Source organism: Chelmon rostratus, chromosome 15, assembly GCF_017976325.1.
Source record: "Chelmon rostratus isolate fCheRos1 chromosome 15, fCheRos1.pri, whole genome shotgun sequence".
Lineage (NCBI taxonomy): Eukaryota > Metazoa > Chordata > Actinopteri > Chaetodontiformes > Chaetodontidae > Chelmon > Chelmon rostratus.
This window is the reverse complement of record NC_055672.1, coordinates 7,940,006-7,964,663: the sequence shown is the minus strand read 5'-3', so window position 1 is coordinate 7,964,663 and position 24,658 is coordinate 7,940,006. Positions and strand designations below refer to the sequence as shown.

The following is a 24,658-nucleotide window of genomic DNA, read 5'->3' as shown; positions in this document are numbered from 1 at the left end:
AATTAGCTAATACAATAATTTTTCGGGTTACAGGCTACATTTTAAAAAAGCCCAACTCAAACTTCCACCATGTGACAAGTGTTTGTCCACTGTGTGAGAGCTACCGCAGTATGGGCTGACATTAGCATTAGCTCCCTGCTCTTTATCATACATGGAGATGTTAACACTTTAGCAGCCGCAACAAAACACAGTAAACGAGATAGTGTTAGGCTCCACAAACACAGTGGTTAGCCTGGGACCTCCTAGCTTTTAGCACTAGCCTAAATAATGTTTTTAGCCATTGAGTGTATATTTCAAGACTCCTATTACAGGGTTCTTGTTTAAGAACAAATCAGCTACATTGAGAAGTCAACCAACTGTTAGCTTGATGAGCTAGCTAGCGGGCGACGGAGCTTTAAACTGGGTGAATCAACCCTTTAAAGTTTGCAGCCGCTCATCCTGTGCTTTTAACCGTTGCTGGTGAATTTCAGGTGAGGAGACTTTTTTTTATAAAACAGCTATACAGCGTTTTGGATGAAACCTTTCAGCTGTTCCAGCTCACTGCCACTCCCATCCTGCCTCTGACAGCAATTAAAGCAACCAATCTCACTGAGGCTCCTGTTCAATACCGGCTCTTCCACAAGGCACTGCTTTGAAACTGTCACTTCTGTGTGTGTGTGTGTCTGTGTGTAACTGACAAAGACTGAGACAGACAAAGAAAAAAAAAAACCCTGAAAGACATAAAGACAGGCAGAGAGACATAAAGAGGAGATGAAGGAGAGACAGAGAGCTCGCCAAAAAGAGAACGGTCTCAGACGGAAACAGTTTGTTCGGCTTCACAACGGGGGGACGCGGAAATGGAAATGGAGTCTGTGCTCTGCCAAAGGTGAATCCCTATTAATGGGCAGCAATTATCATTACATAAGACCTCAATTATTCAGCTGCAGTTCTTTCAGGCTTTCATCTATTAGTCACAGGCAAAAGAGCCCTATCAGTTCTCACACACACAACCAGTAAACGTCTGAGTAAACATCAAGGGTGTGTGTGTGTGTGTGTGTGTGTGTGTGTGGGTGGGTAGGGGGTTGTATTACTGTGACACAACTTTGTTTCATACCTGCAGCTGGAGGGAGAAAATCTACAGCTTCTTATGAAATCTCATTCCCAGCGAACAATCCCTCATCAATCTATATCTCCCCCAAGTCGGAGCCGGCCTTCCAAACCCTGCAGGCACCACGATTGTTCTGTTCTCCTTTTGCTTCGGCCATCGCTGCATTCATCAGTAGGCAACAGAAATTCTATACTACCCCCCCCCTTATTGACATTCTGATGAAATGGCCTGGCCATAGATGACAGGCAGCAGATTCCCATTAGCCGGGGCTGCCATGCAGTGCGCTGCTTCCTGAAGACAAGATATACCATGTTTAACCAGGACCTATCAACGAAGGAGCACCTCCACCTCAGCTGTCTCTCACACACACACACACACACACACACACACACACTTCTATCCACACACTCGTACTCCATCTTTAATCTGGGCTGGCTCAGAAGCAGGCCAAACTTCAAACATCGCAAGATTAAAAGTGTCTGCCTCTGCCTTTATCTTGACGCCAAATTACCTCGTCAGAGTCCGCTTGGTCGTTCGCTCAAATGAGGAACCAGACCACTTTAAACTAAACTAAAAGAAGGAAAGAAAACAGTGTAGCATTACAACTGGTAATTCTGATGGATCGACACTGCGGTAATTGCTCAATTAACAGTTTCATAAATAGTGGCAAATGGAATTAGAGCAATTTTGAGGGTGCGGAAACATCAAAGGATGGATTTTCACGAGAGGATAGATGAAAAACAACGCAGGCTTCAAAACGAGCAGTTTTTAATATCTCCGAGGATTGACACTCGCTAACCAGAGCGGTGAGAATCTGGAGGGAACGTGACGGCTGAAGGGTGAGCATGCCCCCATGTTAGAAAGGAGAGATGCCTGCACGCCTGCTCACTTTCATCTTGACGTCTAGGAGTCGGGCAGAAAGCGCAGCTTTTATTTCTGTTGTTTGAGAAGCGGAGGAACAATTTGCTTTTCCTCTAATTTGGTCTCTGAATAATAATCATGGGAATGTCTCACAGAATTTTTTTTTTTTAAATCTGACTTATTATGTAAAGTTTGAAGTATAATTACATAATCAGTTTAAAATGTCCAGTTTGCACAGAAAACAAATAGCATCATTAGTATCATGCAGGGTCAGCTCATTTTGCACTTTAGGAAGTAAATTATCCCCCACTCACAAATTCCTAAAGTTGTAATCGTTATAATCAATCTATAAAGAAATGACTGAGACTTTTTGTCTTTATTGCACTTAAACCTTCAGAATTGACTTTCATTTTAAAGGAGCAGACAAACATATATACTCATATTTGCTTTCTCAGTGTTAAATTAGAGGATTGGTATCACTCTCTATCTATCTGTTGGTTAAATATGAATCGCAGCCAGCATGAGTAGCTTAACTTAGAATAAAAACTGGAAACAGCTAGTCTGGCTCGATCCAAAGTTAACACAATCCGCCTCCCAGCACCTTGAAAATCTCACTAATTAGCACGCCACATCTTGTTCGTTTAATCCATACAGAAAAAAGGGCTTTCGAGATGGTGCTAGGCCCGTTTTGTTAGCTGTTTCCAGCCTTTGTGCCAAGCTAAGCTACCCGTCTGCTCGCTATATTTAACGGACAGATACAAGGGTGGTGCGGATCTTCTCATCCGACTCGCTGCCAGAAAGCGAGTCAGCAAAATTCCCACAATGTCAAACTAATGCTTTAAGAGTGAGACGCTCAATTGTACAACGTTTGTTAGGAGAAGAAATTATATGCTAATATTAACAGATCTAGTGTGAGTGGTTCTTTGATGTTGCAAGCGTCCCAAGGGTCTTTCTTAAATTGGTAAAGTGTTGATATATCGTTCTCTGGAAACAGTTTTAACACATATTTTTATAAAATCTCTGTCCTGGCAAGAAGCAGACAGATACTATTCTCACGGAGACGACAATAAAGGAAAACAGAGACTAGCACAAGAGGAAAAATATTGGGTTATAGGACAGAAGTACAGAGGGGAATGTGACACTGACGCCTCTCCGCTGGGACTGTATAGAGAGATCAAAGAGAATTCATAGCATTGGAAGTTTTAATTAGGCCTGTCTAAAGCCTCGCTGCGTTCTCTTTCTGAGGCCTCTGACAATGAGAAGAAGAAACACGTGCTGCTTGTCTGTTTCTGCTTTCAAAGACCTGGCTCCCTCCCGACACCCACTTTGGTACGGTCCTGCGCAGTTCAATGGGAGGCGCGCGCCATTCATTTCCCACCGGAGCCACTTGTGGCACAAATGAATGCTCTCGGTGGATGAAAGTGTCACCTGCTTTGCGTTTGAGTAAACGTGTGATCAGCGAGGGGGCTGCTGGTGAACGCAGCACCAAATCACCACATCCTGATTGGTGATTGGTAAGAAACAGCAGCCTTGTTGCCGCTTCCTGTCATGACGTTCAGGGGACTGAGGGGTCATTCACTAACAGACTAGCATCTCTGCTGCTAGCATTTAGCTCATGACCATCCAATCATAAAACACCTTCCCTTCACCACAATTAACTTATACTTACAATAACTATTATAAGCATTATTTTTACTTTATCTTTACTCTTAAATGATTGTTAGTTTACTTACATTTGCACATTTGCATTTGCCACTGGCAAAAACACATATGCACATTTTTACTATTATTAGTACTATTATGGTTATGACATCTTTATAGTAGTTTGTAGCTGTGTAGTTTTTTAAGTGTTTCGTCCTTCTTTCTCTGTGTTGAGCAATTTGCACTGCAACAAAGCAATTTCCCTGCTGGGATCAATAAAGTTTTTCTTAATCTGAATCTAATTTTCTTACCACTGTATCAACAAGCCACTCTATGAACATATGCAGTACTCACAGTCTGCAGCAAACCCTTATCGGTCATTTATTAGAGCTGAATCCACAAAATCACACTTTAACCTTGATCCCGTCATCTCTGCCACGGCGAACCAGAAACGTATCCCAACCCTTAATCTAGCCACTGATGGAAAACTTATTATCAACATGATTTGCTAGTAATCATGAAATGCTGCATGTAGCAGCCTGGGTAGATACAAGAGGTCAATGGGTTGCAGTTGGCAGTGTGAAAATGTAAAAAGCAGCAGCTCCTCCGTAACACAATGAGCATCAACAACTTAAGTAGAAGCCGTTTTGCAGCGAGTACCTTTGATGTTGGTTGCAGCCAGTTAAGTGTGTGCGTGTGCAGCAGCAAGTTTTCTGCCTGAACTAGCTCAAGGCTTCGTTCCATTTAATCTGTTTATATGTTTTAAAAATATGAACACGCAAATTAAACATAAGTGTTTTCATCTTGTCAACCAAAGGCCCAATTAAGACACCAGCTTATAAAGTGTTAGAATTTGCGCTATTAATTATTACATTTGAGTAGGTGGTGATTTGTTCAAATAAAGAATATATTGTTCCAGAACCAAACTTTGCTTCCTGTTTGACAGTCTGACAAGAGTTGCAGAATAAATAACAAGTGAAGCATCAATCTGGTGTTCAGCTTATTGTTTTCTGGCTCTTTTCAGTTTGTTTCAACCAAACAATCTCCCACACATTATCTTGCTGATCTCGCACACAGATCGGCCCCGACTTCCTCCTCTTATCTCTGCGACGGGAGATTTTCACGGTGCTGGCTACTATAATCAATGTTTGTCGTGAGGAAATTCAATCCCATCTACAGGAACCAGGCTCCTGTCTTCCCTTCCCTTCCTCCTCCTCCTCCTCTTCCACACACCTGGTCAAGCCTCATCAAACCTGCCGGCACGCTGCACAGAAATCTGGTGGTCTCGGCTCTCATTTTCTCTCTCATTCCTTATTCACTCGTTCTCACTTCCACTCGTTTCTACCCTTCTCTTCATCTGTCTCCCATGCTCTTGCTTGCTCATTTTCTCCTGTCCGTCTCAGACGACGTTTTTCTTTCTCTGCAGCCACACTCTTCCCTCTTTTCTCTCCGTCTGTTTTCCTCCAGCTCTCGTTTTGCGTCTCCATCATTATCTTCCTGCACCCTGTTCCCTCTGATGCCGTGTCTTCGCCGCACATCCTCCCTGCCTCACCATCTCCCTCTTCGTCGGCCTCTTTATCCATCCCCATCTCTTCTCTCTCCCTGCATGTTTCATTTCACCTCCTCCTCCCCGCTGTCCTGTCGCTGCCTCAGTTGGTGGCATGTTGAGGACGCTGCTACACTGAGCTGGATGAAATCTAACATGACAGGTTCCACGACTGTAATGTAAAGGCGAATGTATTTTCTGGAGTTAACATCTAGAAGTGACACCCTCTCATTTCCGTTGCCGTTGGTATGAAGTTTAGAAAGGTTTTATTCCCTATAAATGCTGCGGTTCAAAAATAACCCGCATGTTCGATGGGCTGGGAGCAGCCTGCACTACTCACATGTGCCGGCACATCACGTGTGAGCGGCTTTATTTCCTGATAAATTTCACATTTCATGAGCAGAACTGCAGGGAAATTACAAGATGATGACTGCCTATATCAAAAGGAAGCAGATTTTAAATTTAATACACTTAAATACATGTCTTTTAGAGGAAGCTCAACCACACCAATTCCATTAGTCAAAAGCGGAGATGGCATTTCCAGCTGCTCTGCTAAGCTAGGCTAGTTACTGCCTGAGCAAGTCTCCTGTCGCTGTTTTTATTCTCCATGACAGGATTATGCTGTGCTATTTATGTGGAATGACAACAGATGTTAGTGCAACAAAACTGATATATTCATATACCTATTCTGTTCTGTGTTTTATATTGTAATGGTGTATTTCTTTGTTCATTTTTATCCTTTCATGCGTGTGAAGCATTTTGCAATTGCATGTTTTTAACAGTGCTATATAAATAAAGCTTTATTTACTCACAGGAAACCGAAATGGGCGAAAGGAGATGCCGTGCTTAACCCATTAATGTCCACATTTTATCGTCTTCACAGCTCTTACAGTTCTACCTGAGCTAGTCCACTAAATATGTAAAAATCAGTATCAAAAGTATGAGGCCAGTGTGCAAGTTTTTCTCGTCATTAGTCACAGGGGATCATGAACCTTTATTTCCACTAGTGTGGAAAATGATGAAATTGTCATGACCCGTGCCATGCACGCCGGGTTTGGTTTAGTGTTTTCTTTGTTCATGTTCATTTCTGTTCTACTCTGTGTATTCCTAATGTCTTAGTCTTTAGTCATGCCACATTTTATGTAAGAGTTTTTGTATTGTCTTGCCACATTGTGTTTGTACATTGGTTAAGTTTCCCATTGTGTCCTGTCTTTGCCTGGTTTTGGTTACTTCCTGTTTTATTTTGAAGGTTCTTGTTAGGTTTACTTTACTTCCTGTGTTTTCCCTCCTGTGTGATTGTCTGATGTGTTTCACCTGTGCGTCATTAGTGTTCCTCCCTAATGTATTTAAGTCCGTGTCTTCCCTTTGTCCTTGTCGGGTCGTCGTCAACACTACCTTGTCTATGTTTCCTAGCCATGTCCATGTCACCTTGTTGCCCATGATTCTTTGTCACAGTTCTAGCCAGTAAGTGAGTGTTTGTCATTGTGATTCCTTTGTTCTGTCCGAGTTGTGTTTCTTGTGGCGTTACCTTTGTCCATGTCCGTGTTTCTGTTCATGTCTGATTTGTTCCTTGGTTCGTCTTTGTCTTTAGTTTGCCACAGTTCCCTTTTTTCATAGCCCTTTGTGCTTTCCTCCTTCTGGAGCGTTTTTGGTTTTCTAGTTTTGTAGCCATAGTGTTTTAGTTTTGTCATGTTCTATGTTACCTCCTGTTGCTAGTCTTTGTGTCTTTAGTAGTCTTGTTCTAAATTAGTTAGTCCTTGTGCTGTCCCTGTTCCATCCATGCCCCGTTGTGTTTATTGAGTGTGTTAATTAGTTTCCTTAGTTGTAGGTTTTCGTTGTCTCAATAAATTTATTAATTTCAATCTAGCCTATCCCTTGGTTTGTCTGTGTTCATGTCCTGATTGAGTTTTCCTTTTATTGTATTATCCATAGTCTTGCCCTGTGTGTTAGTGAGTTCCTTGTGTTGTCCTAGTCTTGTCTCGTTGTGTTGCGTGTTGTTAATCCATGCTTCCCGTTGTGTCTGCACCTGGGTTCAACCCTTAAATTCACCCCTAGTTCCCCTCATAGTCTCCCTTAAGTCCCCACCTTCCTGACAGAAATGAGTAACGTTATATGGGAATGTCTAAATATAAAATATAACAAATATATGTACAGAAACTCGAGAACTACACAACGTTACATCAAATGTTTTGGTACCACTGGACTGACAGCTGCATCAGTTTTAATAATATGTGCTGTGTCCAGTGTAGATCTGATATTTACCAATATTAAGGCTTGTTAACTGTGTGAACTCAAAAATGTGGATTTTGTTGTTGTTTCTGACTTTTTCCACATGTGACAGAAAACTATTGTGGGGCTTTTCCTGAACATACTGAACACAGTTGTTTATTCATTAATGGGTAATTTCCTGTGTCTGTGTCAGGTGGGTTTCACCACTGACCACACTCACTCAGCAGACAGGACATACACATGATTTCATACCACTGGCACAGCTTGTAATGGGTAATATTTTGTTGGAGAAAGTAAGTAAATTTAGCTTAGGCTACACTAAGGCTGTCTCCAGCTCGCGTTTGCTTTAGCCGTTTAGTCTGCAGTTTGGTTCTGTTTGTTTCTTTTGAACTGTGCATTTCTATGGCATTGAAACATTCACATTGAAAAATAAATGTCAAGTCAGATTCTGGTCTTGATTAAATCTTAACTAAATATGTCATTTATGCATTTTGGCTTGTCGGGTAGGGAAGAGTTCTCAGGATGTTAAATGTTAACTCCTCAGCATGTATCATGGAATCAAGACTCAGAGCTTTGAAGAAGCTATTGTAGCTAATGCTAACATTAACTTCACAGAATGACTAAAACTGAGTAATGTTAGCTAATGGTAAATACTGTAGCATCCATATAAAAGTAAGCTGTAGGACAGTGTCAGCCATACAATATACAGCAGTACATGCATGTTACTGCGATGATGAAACTGTCCGCTCTGTCAAGCGTACACGACCAGTTGGAACCCACAAGTCTGACACCTCAGCCCCGACGCTGTGACACTCTCAATCCAAACCACAATTACAGGTTTGGACAGAAGTAGGCCAACATCTATAAAGAGGGGGAAGCACATACGGAGGCACCGCTAAGGGCTTAAATAATAAATATGAACAGCGGGGGGGTTGAGAAGAAACCAAATGGAATTAGAACGATTGAAATGGAAAGAAATTACGGCTGAGATAAAGGAGAGGAGGATGGAGAGAAAATAGAAGGATACAAATCCAGGAAAGGTTGCCTAAAAATAAGCTGGGAGAGATAAAACCGAGACAAAAATGCGACGGGGTGGGGGGTAGAGGGAAAGCGAGCCAGGAACAAGGGCCCCTGACACGATAAGAGACAGAAGAACATGAAAAGAAGAAAAGGAGAGGGAAATGAAAGGAGCGATAGTGGAGGAGATTAGGTTGAGTGTTGTAAAGAGAAAGAGGTCCCGCAGGCCTTGGCAGAGCTGTGATCCCAGCAGCGTAACCTCTTCATCTTTCGCCAGCTCCCTCGACATGACAGCTCTACCCATCTCTGGACCCCAGAGGGGCAGCGTGGGCACATTTGTTTGCCAAACTGACCCTGTACGGCCCTCCTACCCACCCTCCACTTCCATTGCCAAGCCGCAAGCGTATCTGGCCTCCCTACACACATGTGGCCCAAGGTTGGCCAACACCTTGAAGGGGTCCAGACCAAAACCACTGCATTGACATAAAGGTGACATAAATGCACTGGGATCTGTCATTTGACATTTATTAAAAGCTAATCTTACACACAGGCACCAACCAAACCTCATTTACCGATTTGACAATTTACCACTGAAGGCAATCTCCTATTTATTAAGTTTTTTTTTCTTGCCTGAATTAAATCTTTTTGGCACCTTGGAGGCAGACTGTTAACACATCTTTGAAATGCTCCCGTATCTGCTTATCACCTTATAAAGGCTGTAATGGTGAATGTTTTAGCATACAGCCAACATCCAGCAGTTAGAGAGCAACATAATCATTCATTTGGTTCAATTCAGTCTCCTTTCAGCTCTGTTTTGTTCTCCACCACCTGAACTCTTACTGCACTGGCAGATTAGTGCACTTGTTAAAAAAGGAAAAAAAAAAGGACTCTTTCAGCCGTGCAATACGCATTTATCAATTCAAGATGCAAGTTCTGTTGAATGTAGACCCTGATGCATTTCAGCCCAGCTTGTTTCACACCTGATGCAGGGGAAGGGAGGAATCCAGAGGTCTTGGATTCTTCTTATGTTATATCATTAAAAAAAGGCTGCATGGGTAAACTAAAATAACCCAGAGAGCTTAAAAAAAAAACAGAAAAGAGAATATCCTGAAAAAAAAGGTGGCAAACTGACAAAAACATCAGAGGCAAACAAGAAGCACGACAGATGGGGAACAAACAGACATTTTATCTCTACAGATATACATTGAGGATTCAGTTGCTGTTCTGCTTCCAGATGAAGCTGCTTTAAAAAAACACAATCCCTCCAACCCAAACGCATAGAAAGGGATGTCCAACACCTGCGGCAGGTGACGCAGATAAACTCTCTGCAGGCTAAGACTATTTAAGTCAAGACTTTTGGCATCTTCCTCCTGTTCTGCAGAGCTCTGGACTAACCTTTAACCTCAGCTTGATTACACCACCCTGCAGCCTTCGCTGACGTCTTCCTGTCAAGACGCCATGAACATCATCCTGCGCTCAACTTCTCCTGCCATGATTTGCATTGTGCTGTCTGCCAAAAATCCTCCAGGCATGAAGTTATCAGACAGCCTTCCCCCTGTTGTGAGCGTAAATGGGAGGGATTGCTGCGCTATTACCACATTCATTTTTCAACCTCTTAAGGGATGCGGCGCACTCTGCATAAAGGACCCCTCCTCTCGCACCCACCGCTTTGAGTTTGATGTAAATATGATCATCCAAGAGAGCGTGGAAAGCCCTGAGAGTAACCCTTCCCCTGCTGCAGAGCATAAGTCGCCTAATAAGTCTGCCACTCGAGTATCAACAGGGAGGATTAGGAGGAACACAAAAGACCCATTTCCTCTCCTGAGTGAAGCTTTCTCTCCCACCAGCACAGATGCATCAAGGAGAAATAACACACACACACACACACACACACACAAATGCACACAAAAGCACAAGCATCCAATATGTGTTGAGCATGCAGCCTGTCTTCAGTGTCCTCGAGGCACCGGGGGGAGAGAGTTTGGCTAGCTTGTGCCTCGAGGATCAGACTTTCCTCTGGGAGGCAGAGTCGAGACAGACGGAGAAAAAAGTCAAGGATGGAGGAGGGATGCGAAGTGAAGATTTCCCTCGACTGATTACAAGTCTCTCTGCTCTGAGATTCGTCTGTGTCTGCGCTGCGTTCGCTCTCTTTAAGACACACCATCACACACGCTCATCAAAGCGTCACAAATGACACTAATCAGCAACCGGCTTCCAGGACGGGAGACGTTTCTCAGCAAACGCAATGAATCCATGATAAGCGGATCTGAACCAAACATCCAAACTAAATATAGAAACCACACTGCGAATAAAAGTAGCTTCTTTTTTCTTTTTTTTAGAAATCGCGTCAGAATTCCTGCTGGCTCTGTACAAGTCCTCCTGCAAAGCGAGAGCCTGCGTTAATTCAGCTCTGAAACACAAATCAAGCGACTTTTTAAAACAGCTGATGCATGAATGTTGAGATCCATGCCTGCTTTTGCACCACAGAGCTGCTGCCCCAACAGGAAAATGATGAGAAAGAAAGGAAAGCGGAGGAGGAGGAGGAGGAGGAGGAAGAGGAGGTATGGGAAAGGGATGAAGGGCGGGGGGTGACATGCAGGAGCAGGATAGGGAAGGGTAGCGAGGAACTACTGATGCATTCTGGCGCATTTTCTGCTGCAGCACCCTGGGAATAGCATGGAGAAGCGAGTTCCCCCTGAAGGAGGTCCCCTGAGCTGCCCGCGGAGCATGCTGGTCCGGCCTGACACACGGAGAGAGAGCAGAGCAGAGCAGAGGAGCAGCCTTGGGACTGTGGAGAGCGAACAGAATAAAACTGGAGTGAGATCACAGCGAGTATCGGCTCAGGGTGTTTCGAGAAAAAGAACACCCCCACTGCACAGATGGAGGGCAGTGGAGAGAGGAGGCTGCTACAAGCCTGATTATCAAAGACGGGACGCAGAAAAAGAAAAAAAAACCTCGGTGGTACAAGCCCCCCTTGTGATTTCCAGCTGAACAAAGCGAGGAGCCTCTGACTCCTTTTCTTTGACTTCGAAACCGCTCCACGGATCATATACATAAAAAAGAAAAGGCATTTTGCAGGGCTGAGCCGGGGGGGTGGGCTTCGTTAAATGCTCGACAAGATGCACCAATGCATGACACTTGTCTGGAGTCAAAGGGCAAACGGAGGGTCAGCTGAGGCTCGCGCCAGGGTTCACAGCAATACTGCATGTCTGCAAAAAAGAGGGATATTTTTTATCTAGAAAACAAATAAGGAACAACTTCTCTTCCATTTCTCCTTCTCTTAGTCCCTTTTAATCTTATAAAGGAATCTAAAATTAAATAATCAGCATAAAACCATTAATGATTATTTCTCTTACTGATTAAATGGTTGATTGTTGTGTTTTTTATGATAAATTGCAGATTAATAGTTTAAAACTACAGAAAACTGTGAAACTTAGTCAACCTAACTACAACTTATTTTAATAATCAATTTATCTAGAGATAAATTAGCTAAATTACTGTTGACACTCGACTAATTATTTAAAAACATTTTTCAAGTAAACATGCCAACTGATGTTTCCAGCAGCTTCAGTGAGAGGATTTACTGCATACCGCATATAAATTTTAATTGAATATTTCTGGCTTTTAATTGCTTGGACAATAAAAAGTCAAAAATGTGCATCACAAGTTTTATAAAAAAAAAAATGTTTGAACAAATTTCTTTGAAAAATGACTGATTATTAAAATGAGAATTGTTAAATTGCTGCTTAATTTTCTACCAAAACCCAAAATATCCAATTTAGACTTATTTAAATGGAGAAAAGTAAAGTAAATTCCCACATCTGAGAAGCAGTAACCAGTAATGCTTCCCATTTTTGTTCAGTAAGTAACCTACACTAACAAAGAAAAGTGGGCCACAAACAGGAGTCATTCTTGGAAAAATCCAAAAAAGAGCTGACACAGTACCATCACACTGCTTGAGCAACAGGTGAACTCTGGGAAATGTAGTGTGAAAAAGCCACAGCGATGATCACTCAGCACCTTCAGTTTTAAGGGATGACACAGATTAATATTTTACGCAAACGCTCACAGACTTTCATCTAAAAATGAAAAATAGAAAAAAAAGGACCTCATTCGAATTCATTCATTCAGCTTCACTGGCTCTCATCTTCCTTCAGGGCTGCTCACTGAAGCATTTTGTATATTGGTCAGGCGTCAAGTGCCATGAGCTGAATTCACACATTCTAATCACCATTCAACATTTGGAAATTTGCAAACACAACCCCTCACTCTCATATGCTTTTCTATTATTGTTTCAGGCATGAAAAATAAGACAACAGCAGAGGGGAAAGAAAAGCCTAAAAGCAGACAGCTTCTCTCATCTCCTGCAGCCTTTTGCTGAACCCCCCCTCCCAGCACACTCGGTGCAACCTCTCGCTGTGAGCTTCATCGATTTCTCGTCTTAATGCTGCGCCACTGTGCGTGGAGGAAGGTGCTGTGGAGCGGGACTGACCTTTATCAAAGTATGCAGATGCTGAATGTGGGTGCAGGGGCAGGAGGGGCACCTCCACTGGCACCTCAGACTGTCACCCTGGCAGGCAGGGAATGAAATGAGAGCAGCGACCTGTATTGAACGCACCACTCTTCATCTCTCTTTCAAGTGCAAACCGAAGTACAACCAAGATGAATTGCTGTGTGGAGCGAAAGAGATCGGCCTCTTAAAGGCACTTACTCTGGTTAGAGATCCTGATGAGCGCTGACGTGATTAGCTGATTATCGAATTAGTCGCTTGTCAAAAAAATAATCTATAACTATTTTGATTAATTGTCATTTTTAAGCGAAGATGTCCAAAAATTATGATTTCAAACTTTTCAAATGTGCAGATCTGCTGCTTTTTTTTGGCGAATGTGAACATTTACTGAATTAATTAAACAAAATAAACCCAAGTTTTAGGGTTTTGACTGTTAGATGTCAGATAAAACAAGCAGCTTGCAGTGGTCACCCTGGGCTTCAACAATTTATAATTTGTATTTTTCACTATAACCTGACATTTTGTAGACCAAATGACTGATCAATTAACTGAGAAAACTATAAGCAGATTAACCAATGAAAATAACTGCTATTTGCAGCCCCGGTCCTGATTTTTTAAAAGGTTTTTGCCATCAAGTTGTTCTCAAAAGTAGGGCTGCGACCAACAATTACTTTCGCTTTAGATTATTTGTCTCATCAATCCATTAATAAGTTCGGCACTTTTTCATAGAAACCACGGTAACGTCATCAAATTCTTTGCGCAGTACGACCAAAACTCCAAAAACTAAACACATCCAGTTTAGTTGAAGCTACAAAAATGCATTTGTGGCTATTTTTGCCTTATTTAAAACTTCAATTAACTGAGTATGATAATTGTTGTTGATCATATTTTCTGTTCATTAATTTAATTTATTGACTTATCAATTCATTTTCAAATGATTTTACGATAAAGCTACACACCCCTCAGCTTGAAGGGCAAACCACTGTCTGTCTGTCAGTTTCCCCGTTGTTTGTGTTAAACTCGTTGTGTCGTCTGAAACATTTAATCATCATTTAATCTGATAATCCAGTTGAAGAAATATTCCACTTCCATAAATCTGGATCCAAAAATCTGGATCCTACATTTCCCATTATGCAACTCAAAAGCATCTCCTGGCTAGTAAGCAATGTCCTTCAAACACCACATCTCCAGTTTGTAATACACAGGTAACCCCGATGACATCACTATTACATCATCAGGGTTATTTTTTTAAAGTCCCAGAGGACATGACACAACTATTTTCACAGGCTATTTACTCCTTCATGTGTAAAATCTGTGGAGCGCCCCTTTAACTGATCATGACGAAGGTCTTATTGTTATTTCCTTTTCTTGGTTTCCCATTCTTGTTGACACACTTCCTACATCAAGCTGGAGACATCACAGCCAATAGAAAGCTCCCACATATCCTACTTGTCACCTCTAGGAGGCCAAAATGAAAAGTTCTTCCCAGCAGGCAGTTCCTATTTACATCTCATCTACTGTGACTGAAGGCGTCATCACAAACTAGCTCACGTTAATTAAAGAAACATCTCTGATATTCCACAGCACGCTCAGGTTTCAGGCTGCGGATGATCACAACATCGCCTGAACACAAGTCCCGCTGCAGCGCAGATGCTACAGCATCAAATACGACATGTTTTGGGAGCTTTCGTTTGTCCTCTGGAGCTGACTACAGTTTAAAATATTCAACCAAATTACCCAAAAAAAAAAAAAAAAAAACACTAGCGCCTAGCCATACACATGCATTTGGTTTAATTTTTCCAGGTTTTAACACAACACACTGAAAATGACATTAAACAAGACAAAGAGTTTAACTCATGGTGTATACAAGTTTGTTTGTACATTTAATAGCAATCCATCTGATGGATGATGATATTTCACTCTAAACTATGAATACGATGGTGAATGGTGATAGAGGAAAATTCAGAGGATTCATCCTCTGGGGACCACGAACGTCTGTTCAAAACTTCATGAGATGGCTCGTCTTGGACCAAAAAGATGGACCACCCAACACTGACATTACTAAAAAATAGTCCTTGTGGAAACTACCAACATTACTTGATACCATTGGAGGCTGCTTTTTTAAAATGGGTGAACCTTTTAATTGTCAAACAACTCAAACGCATTGATTCGACTCCATCTTCACATTCCCCCACAGTGAGTTGATGAGAAGAACTTACAACAGCTTGCTTTAAGGCAAGTAACATGTTATAAATAAGTACATTATTCAATTACTTAAATGTTATTGAATGCTTTAAAAGCAGAATCGTATATTTCAGGCAAAGAGGACCCTTAAAATGCAACTCCTCGAGAGGATCCAGCCTGTGAACTTGTTACCATTTTGTCGAGTGAATATTCAAAATAACTTACACACTTAGTGAAAGTTTGCAGTTCGCTTCCTAAGAGCAAGTCATTTTTCCAGAATAAAACTGGATTATAGAACAGCGCAGTGTTTATTTGTTAAAACGTTGTAGCCAAACACTTTGACAGTCAAATGGGTCAAACTGATGCACTTACTTCCATCCTAACTCTATTAGGCTGGAGAGGCTGTCAAAAGTTTGGGGATCCTGAATATATGATCCCCAGTCAGATTTACACACAAACACTCAGGGGGAGGCTCAGAGCTGGCGACATGCCCTGCACTGAATTGTGTTATAAATAAGCTTTAACTTAATTGCATTCCCCCAACTGGGAGGAACAAACGCAGGGCCAGCATATTTATTGCTGCTCAACCTGTGCGTGAGTTAGTGTGTGTGTGTGTGTGTGTGTGTTCGTATGTGTGTGACTCTGTACAGTATTTGTAAGCAGGAGCTAAAGTGCAAAAGCTACAATAAGTTTGCTGAGATAAGAAATGTTCTCATGAATCTTCCACTACTGTATGTCTCTGGATGTGTTACAACCTGTGTGAGACAGTCTGTTTTTTCATGAGTGTGTGTGCCTGTGTGTGTGTGTGTGTGTGTGTGTGTGTGTGTGTGTGTGTGTGTGTGTTAACAAACTGATCTCAGATGATAGCAGAGGGAAAAGTGCTGGTGATACAGAAAACAATTTCATGCCATTTTATGGCCTGTAATTGCAACTAAGGATGCGTTCACTTCACTTGTTTTTAGCCCTGATAGAAGTGTGGCTCTAAGGATGGCAGACGAACACTCTGGTCCAGACTGAAATATCTCAACAGCTGTTTGATGGGTTGCCACGAAATTTGGTACAGAAATTCGTGGTCCATGGAGGATGAATCCTACTGAGTGTACTGATCCAGTGACTTTTCATGTAGCTCCACCAGCAGGTCAAAGTTATCATTTATTCAGTAAAATATCTCAACATCTACAACGTGGTCTGGTGTCAAACTTCATACAGACATTCATGGTCCACAGAGGATAATTATTAACCTCATGACCTTTCCTCTAGTTTGAAATATCTCAACAGCTATTTGATGGATTGCTATGAAATTTGGTACAGATATCAACTGTGCCCAGAAGATGAGTCTTAATTATTTTGATGATCAAGTGACTTTACATCTAGCGCCACCAGCAGGTCAAAGTTCTCATTAGTCCAGTGAAGCATCTGAACATCTATGAGATGGACTGGCATCAAATTTTCTACAGATTTACAAATTAATGATATTCCCATTAGCCTCAGATATACTTTGCATTAATTGCTGATTAGAAAATGTTAGCACACTAACCTCCTAAACTAAGACTGCAAGCTTGGTAAGTATAACACCTAAAACATCGGCATGTTAGCATGTCATTGTGAGCATGTTAGGCTGCTGGCATTTAGCTCAAAGCACTACTGTGCCTCAGCCTCTCAGACACATTAGCAAGGCTGTACATTCTTAGTCATGTTAGTTATTCATATCATATTCAGCTGTGTCTTTGTGTGCTCTTCCAAGGTATGAAAACTGAAGATAACGACTGCAAGTCGTCAAATCAGTCAGTTCATCATGCTTTTCTTAAGCTACAACTGGAACTTGTCTACCAAACGACCTGATAGATAGGATCACAAAACCAAAACTGTCCAAAAAAACAAATGTGAGTCAGTATGACACTGTTTATAAGCCCTGGCTCACTGTAAACCTAAACTGTGATGAAGCAAATACAAAAATACTACAAAACAAACTTCAACGCATTTTCAAAGAAAACAAAGTGTGGTTGCACCCTGAGGCGCTGTAAAAATACAAAGACACATTCCAATTATTGAGAGGACAGAAACTATGAGGCTTGCATGAATAAAACAACAGAAGTACAGCACTGAATATGATTAGCTGGGCCTGAGATGGTCCTGGGTGTGTGTGAGGGCTGGCTGCAGGGTGGTAAGGTAAACCTCATGGGTCTATTCCAGGGTGTCTGGAAAAGTGCTGGCAGGGAGAAAAGCTGTGTGGTCAGCAGGATGAGGATCAGCATGGACATGTGTTCTGTCAGTCATGACGCCCAGAGGGGTGACAGCTACACATTCAAGAGATATTAAGGAAAAAGGTTGGGCAAGGGCGCCGCCTGAGCAGGAGGAGGTGGGGTGGACAGGAGGGGAAAGGGCAAATCCATGCATCTTACCATGACCATAATGCAACACCCTGTGTCACGCTATTTATAAAAATATCAGGAAGGTTTACAAGCACGGGAGAGTCATGCTCATACAGGCGTGACCACAGTCGCAATTGCTTTAGCTGATTCTGGTCCGTCCGCTGCACACCACTCATTTGTTTATGAATCCATCAGCGCCTAGTTAAACATCCGTCTCCCCAGGGATGGAGCTCCTCCACCTAACAGCTGTGTTATCTTCCCTGGGTCAAAGGAAACAGAAGCCTGCAACCTTCAGCCATTCATTTTTCTCTGAGGCAAACAAATTCTATACCAGCGGTTCCCAACGTAGGGGTCAGAACCCCCCAAATGGTCTCAAAATAAATCTGAATGGTCACAGGAGGATTACAAAGGGTTTAGTGCTGTTTATGGATGCAAATAAAGATTATTTTCACTGCTGATTAATCTGCAGATTATTTTCTCAATGGATTAATCGTTTTGTTGATAAAATATTAGAAAATAGTGAAAATTTGTTGGAAAATGTCCATTATCCATTGCCAGAATCCAAGGCAATATCTTCAATGTCTTATTCTGTCAAACGAGCAGTCAAAAACCCAAAGATTCATTTCAGATTCAGTTTGTAGATGACTAAGGAAACAAGCAAGGAAGCACATTGGAGGAGACTATTTTGGAATTTTATCATTAAAAATAAGCCCAGAACAGCCCTGCTGAGCCCTCGAGATCACAAGTTAATTATTTCATTATCTCAAAAGAGCAAAATGTTGCCTCCTGTTCTTACTTATAAAGCTTATCAGAGATCAGGAGCACCGTGCCAGCATGCACAGATGGCATCATGACAACTGTGGCAACTGATTTAAGATGAAAATGTTCTTACTGTTCTTACTCCAAAAATCCTACTGTTCGGTTATGAATCCTCCCCGACAGTCATGATGGTGATCTCTGAGTCTGAAATCAGGTGCGAGCAAATGAACCACACACTAATTTTCGAGTTGTCCAGAATTATCACGTATTCTCGTGATAAACTCTCTTTCGATCTCGACAAATCAGCCTTTTGTTTTCCTGAGATAACGAGTTATATTAACCCGTTAACACAAGAAAATTAGCTTTGTTATCTTGCATTAAAGGCAATAAAAACATTCCAAGCACAGCTGTTCTTCTGTAGGAACCACTGCTCTGTACCACCTGAAAATGCCTTCCTGTTAGTCTCACCTGTAAGGAGGCACTCTTTAACTCGAGAGCCACTTCATGGCTTTGACCGCCATAACGTGTACATGTAAGGAGCTCACGGTGCCTCGATAAGGTTCATATCCATTAGCTCAGAGCAGAAGCACCGCCACCAAGAAACTATTAAACTTCATCCTTCGTGCTGAGAACTATTGTCTGGCCAAGAATTGGAGTGATGTATTCCAGAGCTCCAGATTAGGACTGTAATAAATTTCCACTCCGGTTGATAACAATGGGCCCGAAGTGTGTCAAAAGAGATTGAGAGTCAATGCCTGGTAAAACAGGGGGCGAGAGAAAGGAAGAACATGAGGGCTGAAGCATTATGAGGTCTAATTGTCCTAAAGGACATAAAAAAAAAAGCCCCTGCGCTTTAACCAGGGAGCACACTCAAGCCTCATTTAGTCGTCGCAATTAACACTGAATGAGCAGCAAGAAGGAAAACTGTTTTAACCGTGCACCAAGGAGGGAATCGTTCTGTTATTTCAACATCTATGCAAAATGGAAACACGCATAACATTTCCATTGTCAATTTCCATACACGCAGGAGCCGGAATATTAATGTGAAGGCAACGGAGGCAAATAAATTCTGTGTTTTTTCTTGTCGCTACTGTGAAAACGACCCTGAGGAGAGCTTTCAAGGCAGTGGAAGAAACATCATTGTAATTATGCCTTTAGTGAATATTCTACACATTCATCCCCTTTGTTTTGTGTATGGAAATGTTCTCATGAATCTTCTAGTATGCTACTGGATGAAGCTGTCACTTCCACTGCTCCTCTTTGTCTTTTTTATGGGTGCACACGAAATCTAATTCATCACTATCTGAGTGTAATTATGGAAATTTCTGGAGATTTGTTGGGAGTTCTGTAACAGCAGTCTGCCATTTCTACAAAAGATCCAGAAGTCTCTGAAGGGGGAAGGAAAGATTTTCAAATTAATACTCGAGCGTGTTCATGCATATGAACAGTTTTCACTGTTTTAACTGCTCAGCTGAATAATGTCCTGTATGTTTTGAGAAATCATATAACATTTATCATTATTCTACAGCCAGTACATTGATCAACACTGACTGTGTAAATTTACTCAATATGCACAGTATGTCTTGTGAGGTCCCTTTGCAGTAACAGTCTTCATTCATTTTGTACCCTGTGTATCAGTGGGGACTATAAAAATGTATATTGTCAACATGACTGCACGTACTATATGTCAGCAAGCCCATTTCCTTGGCTTTTATTCCACAGATGGTGATTTGGACTCTTATTACTTAGTTCTATTATTTTTTTCTTTGTAGCAATACAGCCTGAGTAATCACACAGCCTCTTCAATGTCACTGAAAATGTCACGGTTTACATTTACAGCTGATATAAAAACAACATTACGACTTTAGTTCTTGCTAAAAGGATCAAAGGTGAAACATGACCTCTGGCCTCAGTCTTTCAACTGAACAATTCATTTACATGCAGTTCTTTGATTAAATAATAAATCTTCACGTCCTCAATGCATAACAGAGCTAAAATAAAGAGCTAGGATATGCCTACATGTACCTCATGCTGCCTATGAGAAGACTGACATCACTCTCATGTCTGTCCGTTAAATATGAAGCTACAGCAAGAATACTTTTAGCTTAGCTTAGCATAATGGCAAATTGACAAAAATTACAAATCGACATTTTACAGGGAGTTTTGTGTCATGCTCTATGTACAAAGCCAGGCTCAATATTACCCCCTATTTCTGGTCCTTATGCTAAGCTTAGCTAAGATAAGATAAGCTAACCACTCCAGCTATAAATTTACTGTACAGATGGGAGACTAGTGTCAATCTTTTCATCTAGCAAGAAAGCTAATATTTCCCAAAATGTCTTTTCTTTAAAGCACTAATTATTTGAAGATGTAAGACTATTAACGACTCAGTGTCAATATTTTTCAAATTTATGAGACGTATCATGAAGGAATTGACACAACTCAACATAAGAGACAATTACATGTGTTTATAACTGGTCCCTAGTGTTCTGTGAGATGTTCTGAAGCGATAATTATTTAGCCATTAAGTCTGATTCCTCTATCAGATCACTACTAGCGTTTATCAATTCACAGCGTGTCAAGTTGTGCACTCTCACAAAGGAGCGGCGCTGCACTGTAAGAACATCTAACTCGCAGCACGATGTGCAACACAATGAACAGATCAATAGACCAGCATTCCCTCACAATGCCAACAACATCACAGCAGTCTCATAATGATAGTTCTTCTCCACATCTCTCCCCTCGACTCCCCCGGCAGCCGTCAGGCCCGGCCCATATAGCATCTCTCACATAAATCAAGCAAAACCCTGAGAGCTCAGCAGGCCCCGAGAGCACGCTGATCACCCCGACACTCATTCCCCCCGCTGCCGGTCTCCTGGGCTGCCTCAGCCCTCAGGAACCCACACCCTGGAGCTCAGACCATGCCAGTGAGCCACAGCACACTGAGAGGGTCCTGATTGGTGGGAGAAGGGGATATCACAGACGCATGTCACTTTGATTCAGTGCCCGCGGACCAATGTGTGAGATGCAAGTGGATGCAAGCTGTGAAATAAACAAATCGATATTTCTCAAGATATGTAGTACTGTACACATGACAGTATCCCAGAGCACTGGCTGACATGCATAGGACAAAAGGCTGTAGTATCATACAACACACGGCCATGATCCTATTTGTACTACAGTACAGTATATTGCTATTATTACAACACCGTCAAATCTGCCCACTCAGCTGTGAGCCTATGTGTTTTGTAGTGCAGTATTGTACACAGATGGTACAGCTAACAAGGCTACATAACATAACACAGTTTACATATTACTCATTGATGCTTACCAACAAACTGCATGGTTTTTTTTAGCATGGCTGCCCCCAAAAGGAATCCTGTCACTCGTCATGATTTGTTCTGCAGACTCACCTCAGAGATTATTACGTGGGCCTGAGCCTGACCTATGACATTTGTTGCTGTAATTTTCTCTCTCTTTTTGTCATACTGCTTTCTTTCAATTGATGCAGAGTTGACACAGAAACAAGAAAACACGAAAAAAAAAAAAGAGCAAGAGCAAAAATCCAGAGTTCAACAAAACAAAAGCAGCAGGGATTAAAGAGGCAAGGAGGGGTTACTTCAGGACTTCCTGTTTCCACAGTTGTGTGACAAATCCCAAAGTTGAATCCCAATTGCATGCCACGCACACAGGTTTGCGCTCTGATGACAGCAAAATCTCTTGACAGGAAAACAAGGGGATATAGAGTGCACGCTCAGATGAGAGGGTACGGTGTCTAACCACGTAAAGAAAAAAGCTTTTAAAATTCACAGAGTGATGAGTGCAAACAGCACATGAATAGGTTACCAAAGTATGTCCTAAATTAAATGATGTCAAGAAAGGCGACAACAGTCTTTGAATTCAAAAGCAAACACTGAATGAGACACGTATCTAGCAGACTGCTGAATAGCTTTGAAGCTAGCTATCATATCATATACACTGTAGCTATCGCTTCTTGACAGTTTATCACCATCAAACTGCAATTCGAAAACAAAGCACACAAATCAAAGGGATGCAAAAAAAGGGACACAACGAAAAAAAATCTTATTTATGACTTCTAAATGCACTTCATTTTCAATAATCTCGTTTGATTAAAAATCAGGCAGTAGCCAATAATAAATCACAAACAGCACATTAAAAAAAAGCAACTACCCTGCAACCAGAAGAAAAAAGATCTGCATTCTTACCAGGTCTCATCGTTTTTGAACTCCAGCTCTCCGTAAGTGTCTTCAAAGTCCTCCCCTCCTCCTTTGGCGAGTCCCTCCATGGTGCGATAAGGCACAATGACCGTTCCCCTTGCTCCAGAAGTCCTTAGCACTTTCATTTCCATAATACCGATGCTTTCACTGACATGCACTGAGCCGCTTTCAAAGGTGAAGATGCCCGAATGGTCATCGTCCAGAATGGTCACAGTGGCCACGCTGGGGAAGCCCAGCATCGCCTTTGGGTAGGGGAGACTGTTGGCGGACAGCACCTCGTCCTCAGTCTCCAGGACACGCAGATTACTGAGCCGCACAAAAAAGTGCTCGTCCTCTTCAAAGATGTCATCGTCTATGATGCCAATGTTTATTTCCTTGAACATCTCTCCTGGTTTGAACACTACTGTACCCTCTGTGAACTCATAGTCCGCCCCGGCGTTAGCCGAGCCGTCCTCTGTCTTATAATCCACGTAGATCGTCTTGTTGATGTCGCCACCCTTTCTGCCAATGGTCAGTATGGCGGCCCCACAGTTCTCGAGGCACTGGTAGACAGCCGGCTCAAACGCAATTCGAGACACGTACTCTTCGGGCTCCTCCACATGCACCTCCTGCACGCTGGTGCTCTTCTTCGCCTGCTCTGCGACATGCTTCTTCAGGATATTTCCGGCACCCGTCATCATGCGCGTGGCTTGGATGCGGTAGAAGGCACGGCTCTTTTGCTGGTGCGAGAGAGCGTAGTAGTTGGCCATCTCGACCAGCTGATCCAACTCTTTCTCTGGGTGCTTCTGCTTCAGGTCTTTCAAGATGCGGATCATGTCGCGCCGGGACTCGTCCACCTCTTTGCTCTCGATCAAACCAACAAGGTTGCTTGCCGCACCTCCGTCCATGAAGTGAGAGTTGACCATCTTGCCGTCCATCTCAATACCCTTGGAGCGTTCGGCCTCCGTCTCGATGATGACACCCCTGTGCTTGTCTGTGCGATACTTCTTGTGCATGAACTTGTAGAAGAGCAGTCGTCTGTCTGCTACCCAGGCAAGGAGTACGCATATGGGGAAGAAAGCCAGTGTGAGTAGACCCTCCCAGACCTGGACTTCGTTGGGGGAAAATACAGCCAGAATCATGTAGAGCCAGATGTAAGCAAAGACGCTCCAGCCTGCAGTGACAAAGAAGACTCTGAGGTGCTTGATCTTGCGTACCTCTCCTTGGGGAATGACTGACACACAGAGGCCAATGATGACAAACATATTGAAGGCTGCACTGCCGACAATTGTGGAGGGCCCCAGCTCACCGGATTTGAACTCGTGTCCGCAAACCTCAATTACAGAGAGCATAATCTCGGGGGCAGATGAGCCCAAGGCCATGAGGGTAAGGTTCGAGACGGTTTCATTCCACACCCGGATCGTGGTCGTGGTTGTTTCTCCATTGGGCCTCTTGATGACAATTTCCCTTTCCTGGGACGTGATGACCTCAATGGCCGCCATGAAACGGTCAGCAATGATGGACACTCCGAGAAACATGTAGATCATTGCCACAAAATACACAATGACCCGTGCGATCTTGTCTCCCATGGAGGGATCCTCGGGATACCAGATGGGCAGGATGATCCCTTCATGACACTTGGAGTTTCCCGCGCAGGTCGCATTGCTGGGGCTGAGCAGAGGGCTCGGAGTGGTCCGGGCCTCTGTACAAAGGAAGGCTACAGCCACAGAGACCAGCCCCAACCAGAGGCAGGCTGACGACCCTGGCTTTACAGGCTTTGAACCCTCCATGCACCCTCCTTCGTCTCAAGGGTCCTTACCACACTGACAGTCCCTCTGGGATCCAGCACTGGGCTGTGCTTTTCTCCACCCACCACCTAAATACAGCAGACAGAAACAGAGATTATAAGGATGCTATGTTATATCTTCATGACAAGACACAAAGAGTTTACTCTCAAATGATAGATACAAGATTCAGACAGGGATAACAGTGGTAAAACAATTGCATCATTTTGCTTTGTATGTTTTTGCTAGATACAAAAATGCATCTATGGCTTAATAAATATTTATTGTACGTACTTAATGCATTACATACTGAACTTTCTTACAATGCATTCGTTTTTAGTCACATATTAATTCAATAATGTATGGAATCACATCATGGAATGGTTATCCAACCTTAGGGTACTTCCACATTGTTTTAAATCCCAAGTTTGAACACAAGACTGTGTGTTTG

At 42.5% G+C, this 24,658-nt stretch overlaps 1 protein-coding gene across 10 annotated transcripts in view; it reads right to left on the bottom strand.

Moving 5' to 3' along the window:
* slc8a3 (solute carrier family 8 member 3) overlaps window positions 1–24,048 on the bottom strand; it is a 98,516-nt gene extending 74,468 nt beyond the window's left edge. For 7 of the 10 annotated variants that reach the window (XM_041953534.1, XM_041953533.1, XM_041953537.1 and 4 more), the window contains exon 1: window positions 22,433–24,027. In XM_041953534.1, coding sequence (XP_041809468.1) covers window positions 22,433–24,012 — 1,580 coding nt within the window. In that variant the 5' untranslated portion in view covers window positions 24,013–24,027. Of the gene's footprint in view, window positions 1–22,432 lie in introns of all 10 variants that reach the window. The other 3 variants (XM_041953539.1, XM_041953540.1, XM_041953542.1) reach the window with 2 other exon arrangements.
* Between the last annotated feature and the right edge of the window lie 610 nt (window positions 24,049–24,658).